The 17,615-nt window shown below is 35.9% G+C and overlaps 1 protein-coding gene across 2 annotated transcripts in view; it reads left to right on the plus strand.

Moving 5' to 3' along the window:
* The window catches only part of PTPRR (protein tyrosine phosphatase receptor type R), a 248,668-nt gene that overhangs the window by 182,908 nt on the left and 48,145 nt on the right, over positions 1-17,615 (plus strand). For both annotated transcript variants that reach the window (XM_063075404.1, XM_063075403.1), the window contains one exon: positions 16,537-16,723. In XM_063075404.1, the coding sequence (XP_062931474.1) occupies positions 16,537-16,723 (187 nt within the window). The remainder of the gene's footprint in view (positions 1-16,536; positions 16,724-17,615) is intronic.

The raw sequence follows: 17,615 nt of genomic DNA on the forward strand, positions 1-17,615 counted from the left end.
GAGGGAAGCAACTCCCTCCTGTGAAATTCCCAGGGGAAAAGCCAATGACTTGAAGAGGGAAAGTGTCATCCTGGTTTATTTGCAAAGCATCTAACTGACCGAAGTCCAAGACTGCACTGCTGGGTGGTACACTTTTAAATGAACACCGGAAAAACACAGGAATGTATATTTAGATAATTATTTTTCTTGGCTAAACATTTGGGGAAACTCTGGAGGTAGCACATTTTCATAATCTTGACTGAGAGTTCATCAAGATGGACCTTGATGTTCCCTGGTTAATGACTTGAGATATCTGCTTCTTACATCAAATGACTGAGAATGACTTCTAGAAGCTATCAGAAAGATATTAAATGTAATTGCTTTTTAAAATATCTAATTCTTTCCGTAAATGTAGAATGTTCTTTGGGAAAATTTATCTTTATAAATGTTTCTCTCCAATGACTGAAAACAAATTCAAGGATTTGATATAAAGACATTTGGTATAAATGAATAAATAACCTCTATAACTTTCTAGGTATATCTGTACTCCATAAAAAGCTACAAAATATTGAAATAATCTATTTAGGGTTCTTTCCTCATAAAGTCCTCAAGTTCAGAGGCCATGTTTCTTTAACCTTGGCACTCCCCAAGGCCTAGCACAGTTTCTAGAAAATTGTAGGTACTAATATATGTTTGCTGTTGGACTGAGTTCAGCACATCTTTGTGGTTAAGAATGAAGTCTCAGGAATCACACTACCTGTATTCACATTCTTTACTGAATGACTTTTGATAAGTAACTTAACATCTTTAATTTCCCCATAAATAAAGTGGGAATAATCATAGCACGTCACACAAAAATTGTCGTAAAAATTAAATAAGATAATACAAGTAAACCACTTATTATAAATTTAGCTTAATTAATGTTAACTTACATCATCATCATTATCAGCACTTCTACAACAGATGAGAGCTTTTTGGAAGCATGGGCATTTCTCATCCTGGTGTGAGATGGTTATTGCTCCTGGAGTTCAATGCAGAAACTAAGACAGGCCTCCTGCTTGAGCCCAGTTAGAGGGAAGATGAAGTCAATTCAGGGGGAGAGGGATGAGGGAGGGAGGTCAGCGATTAACTGGGTGGGGAAACGGGGAATAATCGCAATTCGTGGTAATGGGCACACTGATAGTATTGATCTGGCCATCACATCTTGGGTACAAGTGGTGACAGTCAGCTTTGTACCCCATAAATATGCATAATCAATAAAAAAAATACTTTCTCTTTTCTTCTTTCTCTTTTCCTGCAACCTTCCCTACTCTTTACCCAGAGGGAAGAAAGTGTACCCTTGTTAGATTTCTTGAGGGAGGGGTGTGTGTAAAGAGATAGAGACTGAAAAACATACATCAAAGGTAAAAGCAATGAAGGGCATCACAATGCAGAGATGTATTAAGAAAATTGTTGCCACAGTTACATTTGCTAGGAAATTTGCTGCCTATCAGTAAACTGGCAGAGCGATACAGACACAACCACGTGCCACATAATGACCTTTCGGTCAACAATGGACCGCATATACAAAGATGGTCCTATAAGATTATAAAGGCTATACCATATGGACTAGGTGTGTAGTAGGCTATACCATCTAGGTTTATGTAAGTACACTCTGTGATGCTTGCACAATGACGAAATTGCCTAAGAACACATTTTTCAGAAAGTTTCCCCATAGTTAAGCAACACGTGACTGTAAATGGAATCTTGTGTGGTATGATAGAATGGTCATCTAATTTCATGCATGAATCCCATGGTAAGAATTTACTGTTACTAACATGTATTGTTCTTGTACTGTTCTTATATGATATTATTCTCTAAAATTCCAGTTGTGCTATTTAAACACATATATATGTTGACCACAAAATTTCCCATAGATGTACCACCAGCTAAAAATAATCAGAGCTGCCACAGTCCATGTATCTATGTATATATTTCATTGACACTTTGTAGCTCCTGTCATTTAAAAATAGTCTCTCTGGGAAGGATTTTCAGTGTTTCTGGCCCATTCTTTTCTTTCTTTTATTTTTTTACAATTAACAAAAATTTTATTAACCTTTTAATAAATAAGCATTTTATCATTAAAATAATGCTATGATAAGTTTGTAACAAAAACTAATTATAAGGTTGTGACAATTTTTTTCCATCCTCTAATTCCAGAGCATTTTCATCACCCCAGAAAGAAACCCTATACCCATTAGCATTCACTCCTCAATTCTCTATTCCTCAGCCCCTGGCAACTCCCATCTACTTTCCACCTTCATAGATCTGCCTATTCTGCACATTTCATAGAAATGGAATCATACGATATGTGGCCTATTTTGCCTGGCTTATTTTACTTAATATAATGTTTTCAAGGTTCATGTATTTTGTAGCATTATCAGTACTCTGTTCCTTTTTATGGCACATTATATTCCATTTTATAGGTAAGATATACCACATTTTGTTTATCCATTCGTCAGGTGATGGACATTTGGATTGTTTCTACTTTTGACTATTGTGAATAATTCTGCTATAATGTTTGTTACAAGTTCTTGTGTGGACATATGTTTTCATTTATCTGGAGTATATATACACCTAGAAATGGAATTGCTGGGTCATATGATAACTCTAGGCTTACCTTTTTGAGGAACTACAAAATGTTTTTCCAAAGTGGCTGCATTTTATATTCCCACCAGCAATGTATGAGAGTTCCGGTTTCTCCACCTTCTTAACAACTCTCCATGAGGGTACTTCAAAAAGCTCATGGAAAAATTCATATTCTTTTGATTCTATTTTTCCATGAACTTTTTGAAATAACCCTCGAATTGTTCATCTTTTTTATTATAACCATCCTAGCGAGTGTGAAGTGTGTATCCTTGTGGTTTTGATTTCCTTGATGGCTAAAGATGTTGAATATTTCTTCTTATTTATTTGTGGATTCTCAATTTTATTCCATTATCTATATATCTATTCTTATGCTAGCACCACATTGTTTTGGTTAGTGTAACTTTGCAGTGAGTTTTGAACGCAGGAAATGTGGGTCCTCTACCTTTGTTCTTTTTCAGGATTATTTTGGCTATTCTGAGTTCTTTTCATTTCCATATACATTTTGGAATCAACTTGTCAATTTCTGTAAAAAAGCCAGCTGGGATTTTGATAGGGACTAAGTTGAATCTGTAGATCAATTTCAGAAAGTATTGCCATATTAACAATATTAAGCCTTCCAACACATAAAAATGGTATGTTCTTCCTTCATTTAGGTCTTTAATTTTTTTCAGTGATGTTTTATAGTTCTTTGTGTACTACTCTTGCACTTCGTGCAAAATTTATTCCTAAGTATTTTATTCTTTTTGATGATATTGTAAATGTAATTTTTTAACTTTATTTTCAGATTATTCATTGCTAGTGTATAGAATACAATTGATTTCTTATATCGATATTGTATCTTGCAACCTTGCAGAACTTGATTATTACTTCTAATATATTTTTTGTGGATTCCTTGGAGTTTTCTATAGATGTGATCATGTCATCTACAAATGCAGGCTCTTTTACTTCTTCCTTTCCACTGTGGATATCTTTTGTTTCATTTTCTTATCTAATTGCCCTGGCTAGAACTGCCAGTACAGTATGGAATAGGCATGGTAAGAGCAAACATCTTTGTCTTGTATCTGATCTTAGGTAGACAGCTTTGAGTCTTTCACCATTAAGTGTGATGTTAGTTTTTGTACATTCCCTTCATTAGGTGAGGAAGTTCCCTTTTACTCCCAGTTTGTTGAGTGCTTTTATCATAAAAGAATGTTGTGTATTTATTGATGATTCACATTGTAGCTGAACTCTATAAATCATTATAATCACATGTGTCATTTCTGGTCTTGAAAGTAAATGAATATATTTAACTTAGTTGTAACCATCAGTACTAAAAGGGTTCTTTGGTAGTTAATCGTGTAAATAAACAGGGAATTATTCATTGTATAGTGCTGCTTAGAAAATATTGTGTGTGTGTGCATGTGTGCATTTATATATAAACCAGCTGAAATTCAAAGAAAGTTTTCCCATTTCAGAAAGAATGGTTTATTCATTGAGACTTATTAATGTTTCTTCAGCATCATCTTTAATTAATTATATGAACAAGAAAAAACTAAACTTGGGAACTTAAATTAGAGCTACCATCATTTTGTTCTTTTGTCAAAAGAGAAACAGCCTCCTCAACATGAGTGACAGTCAAAACAATACGAAATGCCAAAAAAAATGAGTAAACATTAATCATACTTGTTACAAACAAAGCACTATTTTGTTTTTCTAATTTTTGAGAACAAAATGAACAGAGGTCTTTAGGACATTAATGCTCGGACTTCATTGGTATTCAAATGACTCGAACTAAATCTCAGCTGTAACATTGCTGTACCTGCATAAGCTTGGCTTCTCCACTCTGAATTTTCAAACTCCTGTCTACCATAATCCTCCAGTTTCCCTATTTTCAGAAGGATTGTAAACTCCATCAAAGCACAGTAATTATACATAGCACTACCCCCAACCAATTTATTTGCGACCATTTATCCAGGCAGGTAGCAAAAGTGTTGCTTCCCATGTGTTTAGGACTGGGTACAGAAGGAGGATTAAAGACAAAACCTTTGCACTCAAGGAGTTCACACTTTAGAGCAAATCATTTCTAGTGGATATGATATGTGCCCAAGACATATTGGGAAAATTGCTAAAAGGTCTCAGAGGAAAGAGCTCCTAGCATTTGGAGGACTGGATCTAAAAGAGTTGAGGAAAACTTATTTGAGGCATATGGAACAGAACTACATGTTGATCACCTGCCTGGGGCACAGATATGGATAAGGATTTGACAGGAGATAAGGCTGGAGAAGTACACAGGGGAACAGATTAGAAAGCATCTTATGTCAAAGAGCAGCTATTTGTGGATTTTATCATCAGTGCATATATATTATTCCAGTAAAATCTGAAAGTTAACATAATGAACTAGGAAGGCTTGCAAGAGAGCTACTGCAAGGGTCTGAACCAAAGGTGAAGAGGGTCTGAATTAAGTCAACGTCAGGGAGCCTCAAGAGTCAGTCTTCACACTTCTTCCCTTCCACACTCCATGTGTCCGGTGACTTCTCCAAAGTCAGATATTTGAGTTAGTTTTTAAAACTCCTGGGCTGAAAAATAATCATAGAAATGCATAGACTTTTAAGATATTCGTTGCACTTTTGTTTATAATGGTAAAAAATTGAAAATAACTTAGTGTGCAGAAATAAACTATGATACATCCAAATAATGACATACTACAGAGTGTTTGAAGATAATGTTTAAATAAACTTGAGGACATCAAAAAACATTCATAACATATTTGGTTTAAAAAAAACAAACCGTAGATTTTATTATACAAAAGACTTGAAAAGACTTGAAAGACATACACAAAAAATGTTATTAGCAGTTACTCTAAGTATTGGTATTTGGGCATACTTGTCTTTCTTTGTATCTACATTTTTAGTTTTTCTCCCGTGAACATGCATTATTTCTGAATCAGTAAAAAGTGGTTAATTTTAATGGCATATGATACAAATTTTAAGGGCTCGAATTGTGAAAAATGCTCCCAACTTATATGATCGCAGACTTTGCATATGTAACATTGCTGCTAACTCCTAATCACCAATTTTCCCAATCTTGCCTTCCTCAAATATTTATCTGTGTATGCCCGCCTAGCTTCCACACAGCCATGTATGCATACAGTGAAATAAGAATTACCACATGATTATTAATATTATTATTATTATTCACATATGGCTATTATATGCCAGATACCAGGCTGGAAATACTCACATATTTTTGCTTCTTTACCTTTTACAATGTGAATCAACCCTGTGAATTTTAGTATCATCCCCATCTTCATATTAAGAATTCTGAGGCCCAAGGAGCTTAAGTGAAGTTCAGAGCATTGACTTAAGCTCAGATTCCAAGGTCAGTGCTTAAAGAACAATGTAGCAAGTCCAATTTGTGCTTATTTTTTTAATGATTGTTTTGATTTTTAGTTTTTTAAATAATAAAACAAGGGTGTAGTAAATTTTGCCTTGTCCTATGCACATACAAAATGTCAGATATCATTGTATGAATTCAAAAACTTTTACATAATCACTCAAAAGGGAGAACAACATTCTCCCTAGTGAAGGAGATGTTTTCAGGTAGGGAAATGAATCATTTCCCACACCAAAAATGTTCTGAATTTTATAAGATTTTCTTTTTACTTTAGAGTGAAATCCATTTATTATCTTCCTGGGCCCATGCCTGATATCTTTTATACTTATTACCATTTCTTCTCTAGAGGATTTCCTTTGGGAAATTTTATTATGGATGGTCACAATACCTATTCATTTATTTCAGCTTCTAAAAATTGGTAACACTGCCTTTATGTCACAATTCAACTTTCCTATTGCTCCATTTTTTAAAAAAATTTTACCCTCTCATCTATCAAGTGATCCACAAAGAGGTTTAGTATCATATATAATTTATTCGAAGGTAAAGAGATAAAAACAGCATCCTATTAGTTAAATACCATTAACCTTGGAACTTAAAAGTCATAGAATTTGGAGTTGCGAAGAACTGTGGAGGCCAGTCAATCCACACATAGTAAAGGAATTTCATCTCTCATTCCACCACTTTTTTCTCCTTTGTTATTTAAATGAGCAAGAAGTTTTTTTTCTATCTTTTTAATTCGTGTTCTCCCCAAAAATTAAATATGTGGCTAAATTGAAGAGGCAAAATCAAATAAGAAAAATCACGTTGGGAGTGGAAGGGTTTAAACTCACCTTTTATGTCAAGCCAAGATTGTCAGATTTATGATCATTGTAGCACATAAGGAGGAAAGATTGGCCTAAAGGTCTCAAACCATTTTCAGATCTGAAGAGACCATCAATATTAAAGTTCTTACTTCTCACCATGTAGGATTAGATGTGTATGCTAATGAAGGCAGCTCTGGGCAAATTATCTATCTTATTTACAGAAAAAAAAAAAAAAAAAAAGCTCCCAAAGGTCAACTCTATTGGCTTTCATTCTGTACTAAATTCTTCTTATAATCTTTAAATGCATATTTTTCCGTTCTCATTTCAAGCACTTCAAGATAAGCAGCTGCCATCATTTCCCATTGAAACTTAATTTCATAATCCAATAGTCTCAAAAGTACGTCTTCCTGGACTACAGGCAAAATAATCATTAGTTTCAATTGTTCTCTTACTCCCATTTCCACTCTTTATTGGGTACTAAATGAGGTGTCATGCTTGAAGTCTCACTGTTCTCAGTGGCCAAAGTGCAATGAGAAGAGCAGCTTGTCTGAGTCCATAGACACAGTGCTGGAAGTTGTAGCCCTTTCTTCCTAGATCCAGCTTCTGAATTCCTGCATTATAACCCTCAACTACCAGGAAAACAAATGTTTGGTTTCTGAGTTATTCCTACACTCACTGTAGTGTTCTTGTATTTTTAGCTGTATTTTCTTCCCACCTCTTGGTCATTAGGAACAGGGATGCAGAATTGAGCAATTACCACAGAGAGTTGTTTATATTCTCTTGCTGAAATGGCTGTGGGGCCCTGGCCCATAATGTTTATACATTGTCTTCCTTTTTGCTTAATTGTAATTAGCATGCTGTTTATTGCATTCCTTTTACCTTTCCCTAAGAATTTGCTTTTTCCTTCAATTGTTTGCATTGGTATCTTTTGAATTTCCTCCCTCTTATTTATTTTTTGGCATAAATAATAATTGGTGCTGCAGCAGGAGTTTGATAAAGCTTTTTATTATGTTCTCTTTTGTCCAACAGCAATCATGAGGCATAAAAAAACTAAACAGTTTGTCCATAGTTACAGGACAAAATAGAAGCCAAGCTTTCAATAGAGTTTATGTTCTTACTTATCCACATTCTACTTTTATTAAAGGTCTAGGTCTCCTATTGTTCCTGTTGGGGTTTTTTTTCCCTAAATCCTTTAGATTTTTTTCCTGTATCTTAATTTGAGTTTTTCCTTAACTTCTCATGTTTGTTTGCTTTTGAAATATTTTACTGATTCTGTCCTCACTTCTTATCATTTTGGTTTATGGATGCTGTGGAACAAATTCATACTCTCTTAGTTCAATAACATGGTATTTTCTCCTCCAGATCATTAATCAGTGATAGCTAGTTAAAAACCTAACATTCCCACATTTATAAAACATATTCCGTCTCTAGATTGTCCAGTAAATTATACTAGGAACATTGATAACCTATTTAAGGGGAAAAAAAACCTAGGTGATTCTCCCTTTACCATACCTCAAAATGAATTACAAGTAGATTAAAAGATTGACTTTAAAAAGTCTAAACTTCCGGGAGAAGAAGTCGTATGTGTTAAAGCAATGCAAAAAACTACAAAGAAGATTAGTGGGTTTAACTGAGTATATATGTATATATATATGTAACTTTATAAAAATCCTTAGTGTTATAAAGCAACAACAAACTGTATATTTGCAACAGATATGTCTGAGAAATAATTAATATTATTTAAATATATATCATAGTAGTCAATAATAAATGTATTAATGCCACAATATAAAAGTTAGGAAACAGCATGAACAGACAATTCTCAAAGGAAAGGACCCACAAGTTAATAATAATCATATGACATGTATTTATCCTCATGTCTAACCAAAGAAATAGAAATTAAAACAATAAGCCACTGCCATTACTGCCTATAAATTTGCAAAGTTTAAAAGTCAATTTAAATGCTAGTGGAGAATATGTATGAGTGATTTTGATTTCTTTTTTAAAATTTCTAAATTTTATAAATTTTCTACAATAAATATGTATTTATTATAAATATGTATTTAAACTTTTACAATGACAAAAATTAACACTGTACAATATATATGGGTGTGTATTTAACTTCTTCTCTCCAAGCATAAGATATAACTAAAGTGGACAAATATTTTAATATTTTTAAGTTGATTCTATTGATTAGATTTCCTAATTCTACCATATTTCAATTAAACTAAATATCGTTTGTTCCTTAAAATAAGAATTAACAAAAACAGAGCTTTTTTCAAGTTAATGACATCCTACCATAATATTTCACAGCCAGGACAGGAGAGCACTTGCCACAAAAAGAGCCGTTTTGTGGAAAGTGCTCTCTTTAAGGTCAACAGGCTGTGCAAGTTTGACTCCATAACTGAACTCTGAGACATTGTCTGAGGCGTTGAGGTGAAGTGTTCTGGAATTGTTTAGGGTTCAAAGGAAATAGATATGCTATAATAGAGGGAAACTTTAAGATGAATAGGTTATCAAGAAGGGTGCATTTTTCTTTATGTGACAAACATATAGATTCTATTCATGGGTTTCAAAACGTTAAAGTTAATGTCAGTATAAACAATTTTCAAGTTTTTGTGAAGATCTCAAATAGATCCCTTAGAAAATCAAAAAGGAAGAGCTAAGCAGGACTTTGTTAGTTATTACCCAAATCTAATAATAGCCAAGCTTCACTTTTTTTTTTTTTGAGAAATTAGCATCACTTCATTTATACATCAAAAGAGTTAATAGTTGGTGCTTACCTCTTTACTTTCTTTTTTTTTTTTTTTGAGGTTACACTTTTATTTATTTTTTTATTTTATTTTATTTTATTTTATTATTTATTTTTTATTTTTTTAATTTTATTTTGTCGATATACATTGTGGCTGATTATTGCTCCCCATCACCAAAACCTCCCTCTCCACCCCCCCCCCCCCAACAATGTCCTTTCTGTTTGCTTGTCGTATCAACTTCGAGTAATTGTGGTTGTTATATCTTCTCCCCCCCCCCCGGGTTTTGTGTGTGTGTGTGTGTGTGTGTGTGTGTGTGTGTGTGTGAATTTATTTATTAATTTTTAGCTCCCACCAATAAGTGAGAACATGTGGTATTTCTCTTTCTGTGCCTGACTTGTTTCACTTAATATAATTCTCTCAAGGTCCATCCATGTTGTTGCAAATGGCAGTATTTCATTCGTTTTTATAGCTGAGTAGTATTCCATTGTGTAGATGTACCATATTTTCAGTATCCACTCATCTGATGATGGACATTTGGGCTGGTTCCAACTCTTGGCTATTGTAAAGAGTGCTGCGATGAACATTGGGGAACAGGTATACCTTCGACTTGATGATTTCCATTCCTCTGGGTATATTCCCAACAGTGGGATAGCTGGGTCGTATGGTAGATCTATCTGCAATTGTTTGAGGAACCTCCATACCATTTTCCATAGAGGCTGCACCATTTTGCAGTCCCACCAACAATGTATGAGAGTTCCTTTTTCTCCGCAACCTCGCCAGCATTTATTGTTCAGAGTCTTTTGGATTTTAGCCATCCTAACTGGGGTTAGATGGTATCTCAATGTGGTTTTGATTTGCATTTCCCGGATGCTGAGTGATGTTGAGCATTTTTTCATATGTCTGTTGGCCATTTGTATATCTTCCTTAGAGAGATGCCTACTTAGCTCTTTTGCCCATTTTTTAATTGGGTTGCTTGTTTTCTTCTTGTAAAGTTGTTTGAGTTCCTTATATATTCTGGATATTAATCCTTTGTCAGATGTATATTTTGCAAATATTTTCTCCCACTCTGTTGGTTGTCTTTTAACTCTGTTAATTGTTTCTTTTGCTGTGCAGAAGCTTTTTAGTTTGATATAATCCCATTTGTTTATTTTTCCTTTGGTTGCCCGTGCTTTTGGGGTCGTATTCATGAAGTCTGTGCCCAGTCCTATTTCCTGAAGTGTTTCTCCTATGTTTTCTTTAAGAAGATTTATTGTTTCAGGGTGTATATTTAAATCCTTAATCCATTTTGAGTTGATTTTAGTATACGGTGAGAGGTATGGATCTAGTTTCATTCTCCTGCATATGGATATCCAGTTATCCCAGCACCATTCGCTGAAGAGGCAGTCCCTTCCCCAGTGAATAGGCTTGGTGCCTTTGTCAAAGATCAGATGGCAGTAAGTGTGTGGGTTGATTTCTGGATTCTCTATTCTATTCCATTGGTCAGTGTGTCTGTTTTTATGCCAGTACCATACTGTTTTGGTTATTATAGCTTTGTAGTATAGCTTAAAGTCAGGTAGTGTTATGCCTCCAGCTTTATTTTTTTTGCTGAGCATTGCTTTGGCTATTCGTGGTCTTTTATTGTTCCATATAAATGTCTGGATAGTTCTTTCCATTTCTGAGAAAAATGTCTTTGGAATTTTGATGGGGATTGCATTGAATTTGTATATCACTTTGGGTAGTATGGACATTTTCACTATGTTGATTCTTCCAATCCAAGAGCATGGGATATCTTTCCATCTTCTTGTATCCTCTCTAATTTCTCTCAGCAGTGGTTTGTAGTTCTCATTATAGAGATTTTTCACCTCCTTGGTTAACTCAATTCCTAAGTATTTTATTTTTTTGGTGGCTATTGGAAATGGGCAGGCTTTCTTGATTTCTCGTTCTGCATGTTCACTATTGGAGAAAAGAAATGCTACTGATTTTTGTGTGTTGATTTTGTATCCTGCTACTGTGCTGAAATCATTTATCAATTCCAAGAGTTTTTTTGTAGAGGTTTTAGGCTGTTCGATATATAGGATCATGTCATCTGCAAACAGGGACAGTTTGACTTCATCTTTTCCAGTCTGGATGCCCTTTATTGCCTTCTCTTCTCTGATTGCTCTGGCTAGTACTTCCAACACTATGTTGAATAGGAGTGGTGAGAGTGGGCATCCTTGTCTAGTTCCTGTTCTTAAAGGAAAAGCTTTCAGCTTTTCCCCATTCAGGATGATATTGGCAGTGGGTTTGGCATATATGGCTTTAATTATGTTGAGATACTTTCCCTCTATACCTAACTTATAGAGGGTCTTTGTCATGAATGAGTGCTGAACTTTATCAAATGCTTTTTCAGCATCTATAGAGATGATCATATGGTCCTTGTGTTTGAGTTTATTAATATGGTGTATCACATTTATTGATTTGCGTATGTTGAACCAACCTTGCATCCCTGGGATTCTGCTACATTTTTTTTCAGGACATTGATTTCCTTGTACATTTCCTCTTTCAGATCCTGTATACTTTTCCTCATTTCATCATGATGTCTAGCTGAGTTTTCTTGTATCTCATTCAGTTTCCTTAGAATTATCACTCAAAAATCCTTGTCAGTCATTTCAAGGGCTTCTTGTTCTATAGGATCTAGAGTTTGAGGTTTATTAACTTTTGGTGGTGTACTTTCTTGATTTTTTGTATTTCTGGTATCTTTTTTTTGGTGTTTATTCATTGGGGCAGGGGGTTTCACAGTCCACCGGTTTGAGACTAATGACTAACTAGGATGTTGCTGGGGTTGCTAATTTCGTATGGCTCCCTCCGTGACTGCTCAGTTGGCCTCTAGTGCCTTGTGTGTGTGGTTGCCTCGGGTCTTGGGGTTCTCCGGGGAGCCACCTTTCTGGTCAGCTTGGACTCTGGTGGGCTGGTGGATCACGTACCACAGGGTGTGTGATCTCTGTTGAGCTTTCACTTCCTGTGCAGGACTTCTCCCTGTTCCGTGTGCTCTGGCCCAGGCTGTTGGATCCTGCAGTGGCGACCCCACAGGGTGTGTGGTTTCTGTCAAGTCTCCGCCTCCCTGGCCGCATGTCTCCCCACTCTGTGCACACTGTGCTGGGCTGGGGTGTGTCTTCTGCAACCCTCGTCTATCAGCTGGGCCTTCAAGACCCTGCTCGGCACCGCCTCGCCCAGGAAGTCTGCCAGGTTTCTGGTAGGCACAGATGACCGGTCTCTCTGGGCGCCTTTGTAGCACTGTGTAGATCTTTCTCGGGACTTGTTCACCTTTGTATCCCCCGGCATAGACCGAATCTAGCGCCCACCTGCAGCCAGCTCTCCGGCAAGTTCAAGCGGACCTGGGAACTCTCCTACCACACTATTTCCAACCAGAAATTGGTTAGGCTTTTTTCCGAACTGGTGGCCGCAGAGATGGTATCTGCCTCCCAGTTACAGGAAGTTTGCCAAGCATCACTTTTATAAGCAGTTTACTTACATCATCTGGTTAACCCTTGTAATAACCCTCTCAGATAGAAACATTTATTCATTTTACAAAAGAGGAGAAAATTGAGATACCATGAAGCTAAATAGCCTGACCAAAGGTCCACCACAAGGCATGGAGAAGCAAAATTTGAGCCCAGACAAGTGTGAAGTGTGATTTGTACCCTGAATACTATACTGCCTCCACACTATACTTCAATAATCTTGACCTTCCTCCTAGCAATCGGCTCCCAACTCCAGGTAGGGCACATATAGTCCATTATAACCTGCCCACCACACCTTTCCCTTTGGGTGGCAAAGCAGAAAGAGCTTAGTTTTATATTCTAACTTGGATTGAATCTTTGCTTCACTGCTGTGTTAGTTATTTCTTCACTTGTGAAACTGGGGAAAGACATACCTCAGAATGCTGCTATGAACATTGAGGTAACATACATGAAAGAGCTTAGAACAGTGCTTGGCAAATAATTGATATTTAATAAGTATTGGTTTCCTTTCGTCCTTTCCTCGCAGGATAGAAGTCATTCCTCCTTACTAAGGAAGAATTCTTAGTTCTTAATTCTTCCTTACTAAGTCAGTTCACATGAAATTGCTTCCATGGCTGTCAGCTTACCACAGAATCCTTAGAAAATTTACTCACTAAATCAAATGAACCTTAGACATGGGATGTCAGAGGCTTTTAACCTCCAGGTTTGGGCAGAGTATGCTGTGAGAAGCCAGAAGAAGTTGATCTACCCTGATGTTCTGGATCGTCCTTTTCAGGATTCAGACAGACTTTTTATATTCTTATAGTTTCTATGAGTCTTTATTCTCTCTCATCTTTCCTACGTAACCCTGCCCTCCAATTCTAAAATACACGTTTATACAACTGAACTTAGCTCAAACTGCTTCTATGGCATGTCTCAAAGTTGTCTTATCATTTTCTGCTCCCTCTCTTTTTCTTCTGCCAGTCTCTCTCTCTGAAATAACCCTCCACCAAAAATGAACCCGTTGATCTTACACCTTCAAGGCCTAACTCAGATGACCCCTACTTCATATATCTTCTTTGACACTGGGTGGAAGAGACCTCACCACATACTCAACCGCTGTAGCACTGGGTGTCACTCCATCGACAAATTGCAAACATTTTTGTCTCTTGAGGCTGAAAGTTAACTGAGTGAAATCAAGATTTTAAATGGCATCTGATTAGCAATGCTTTAAGCAGCCTCCCCCAACTCCTTACTAAAACATCTATAAAACCAGCAAAACCCAAATTCTCATAAATACACTAAAAACTAAAACCAATAGACAAACCATTATCACAATCAGGAAGGACTTTCTATCAATTTAAAGACTGGAAGAACTGGATGAGAACCTTTAAAAACTACTTTCTCACTAAAAATAGATTAAAATTCTTGGCCTGGAAGTAGAACCATTCTTTGCTCTTCCTCAACTGTTGGCCACCTGCTCGGAAACACAGGAAACCTATTAACCACCAACAACAACCCCCCCCAAAAAAATTAAGGTGGAGGGGGGCCAACATCCCTCTGTCAGGTAGGTGATAATATTTTATGGATCATCCAAAATGCTATCCCCTAATCCCTAACAGTGATACAAAAAGAGTTCAGAATAATAAGATGAGAAAAGATTTTTCAGAAACATGTCAAAAAAAAAATAGGTATGTCAGTACTAATCTTTTAAAAAGTCAGATGTGAAGCAAAATATAAAAATTTTTTAAAAGCAATATTGATAAAATTTACAGTGAAGATATAATTATGAATCCTTCAAATAACACAATGGCTGAAACGTTTAAGGTAAAAACTGCTAGAAATTAAGGAAAAATAACAAATGTGACTATTGTGGAAGACTCACATACATATCTCAGGCTTTGACTAATCCAGTAGGAAAAAAGTAAAGAAGGAATAGTTTTAAATAATATCTTAATAACATACAATAGTGTAATAAATAGGGCAATATATATGTACTATATATATGTTTTTTGATAGATACTTACATACATGCATAATCAAACTAGTTGCCAGCAAAAACATCTGTGAAACATACAGAAAAAATCATTACAGTGTTTATCTCAAAGGAAGAATCAGGAAATTCCAGCCATTAGAAGTCCAGCCATTTTCTAATTTCCATGAGCTATAACTAGATATGAATAAGGAAAATAAATGTTCAAACTATTAAATAACCACCAAGTTAAAGTAAGAATTAAAATTACAATTACAAACCAGTTAGAAATTTTAAAAAATGATAGCATTACGTATCAAACTATAGAATGGCACCAAAGCTGCAACCAGAAGCAGATTCACAAGAGAAAAGAACTGACAGCTTTTTGTTTAATGGGCTTTTCTGTTGTGCATTCTAATAATTTTCTGTTGTTTAAAATTAAGCTCAAGCAGTTTGAGTATTTGCTGATGTATGTAGTATTTCATTAAAACGTATGTAAAGTACCATTCAGAGGAAATAACTTGCTGGGTCTAGTATCTGCTTCTGCTGCCTTTACTCTCATTTGTTTTGACCTGTTGTCTTCTGCTCTCCGCTTCCATGGGATGCCCACCACTTGGCACTGTATTTGATCTCCTGACACACACCTAAGACCTCTTTAAATCTAACAACTCTGTGAACTTAGTCACTGACGTTGACCCTCAGTCTCTCACATGCTATGTTATAGTTACTCCCTGGTTCCACACAGCGAATATTATTTGTAAAAAGCATTTATACCTTCTATCCAGGACATAAGGGGTTGAAAGACCTTATCTTGTCTCCTAACAAGAGAAGGGAGATTACAAAGGGAAGAGAAATTGTAACTCATTTTAAGGGTCTGTGATTTCTAGGACCCCTTGTAAGTTTACCATAGAGTTAAATAACTACATATAAGCATATATATGCATACACACCCACATATATACATACATACGTAAATGGAGGATACAGAAGCTATCTTTTAGGGATTTACTCAGAAGTTATAAACAATATACATATTTTTTAACTTTTAAATTCAATTTCAATGGCAATAATTTGAACTAAAATCGTTTTTCTTTTTTTTCTCTGAGCTTCTTATGTCCAGTAAAATCATGAGTACAGCATATTGATGTTGAAAATATTAGGCAGAAAAAAAGCATTAGGTAGTTATATGATTTATATACTGGGTATCAGACATACATATCAATTAAGGTTGATTTGTGTTACATCGGATTTTTCAATTCAACTGTTTACTTTTCTTAAATTTTTTACTTAATATTATTAGTCATTCTATTATTTCTATCACAAGTATATCCATTAATAAATTGCACTGTATTTTCTCAATTCAGAGTTCTTTCCAACAACACTGTCATTTTTCTGTAAAGGAACTGTGGATAGTTGCTATGGCCAACAGTGGTACCAAAAGAGAAAATATATTTTATCCTGATCTCTGTAAAAGTTCTCACTGAATTTTGTGCATGTACAGAAAGATGAGCTTGTGTGATCAAAATAATTCATGTGGTGTTTAAACGTAATAATACTCTTCTCCAATGTAGACGAGGGTCCAATGTATCTCTTACATTGGACATGAGTAGCTTGGGGAATGTCGAACCCTTTGTGGCTATACCAACCCCACGGGAGAAGGTAGCAATGGAGTACCTGCAGTCAGCCAGCCGAATTCTCACAAGGTCACAGCTGAAGGACGTCGTGGCAAGTTCACATTTACTCCAAAGTGAATTCATGGTGAGCCTGCTATTTATAATTTACTCTTTGGTAGGTATTTTGACATACTCACAGCTAGAGACACATATGGAAATGACACTGCCCTGTTCTCAAGCATCTTACAGTAAACAAATGGTTACAGTTCGAGAGGTAAAGTGCGATGATTTTAGATCCACCCTCTGTCTCACCAACTATTAATGTGTTCAAACTAGAATGTGATAGCTAAATTGAGGTAGAGTTTGTAGAGTTGGCCAGGCAAAGAAGTGGCATGAAAGAGTTAGGCAGAAAAGGAGCATTTCAGGACGAAGGAACATCCTTGCTGTCACTGTTTAGAGAATTAAATTGTTCTGTTCAACTGGAGCATTGAAATCAAGGTGGGAAGTGGCAAAGGTTGAGCCTCAGAAGTATAAAAAAAGCCCAAGTCTTAACATATATTTAGGAGTTTGGACTTTATCCTGTGTTTTAGAAAGACCACTCTATCTGCAGTGGAGTAGGCACTAGAAGGCAGCAGTTTGGAGGCTCTAGAGATAATGCTGGGAAACTGTGATGGTGGTCTAAACTAAGACAGTAGCATAAAAAATGGAGAGAATCTATATGACTCTACCAGAAGTGGGCTTAATTGAATGAGGCAGTCAAAAGTAGTGGAGAATTCAGGGATGATACACGGTGTTTTGGCTTGAGCCACAGGGTACATGTGGTGCCCTTTAATGAAACAAGGAACATAGGAGGAAGACCAAGTGTGGGCTCAAAATGATGGTGAGTTCAGTTTCAGACCTGTCAGTCCTGCTGGTGATAGCTCAATGCGTGAGCACTGTATCCACCCACAGAGCATGGAGTCAGATTAGACCTTCTTAGGTCTAATCATTTCCCAAGGAGAATATTCATTTTACAGGTCACCTTGAATCTTTAATTA

The sequence above is a fragment of the Cynocephalus volans genome, chromosome 12 (genome assembly GCF_027409185.1).
Source record: "Cynocephalus volans isolate mCynVol1 chromosome 12, mCynVol1.pri, whole genome shotgun sequence".
Classification (NCBI taxonomy): Eukaryota; Metazoa; Chordata; class Mammalia; order Dermoptera; family Cynocephalidae; genus Cynocephalus; species Cynocephalus volans.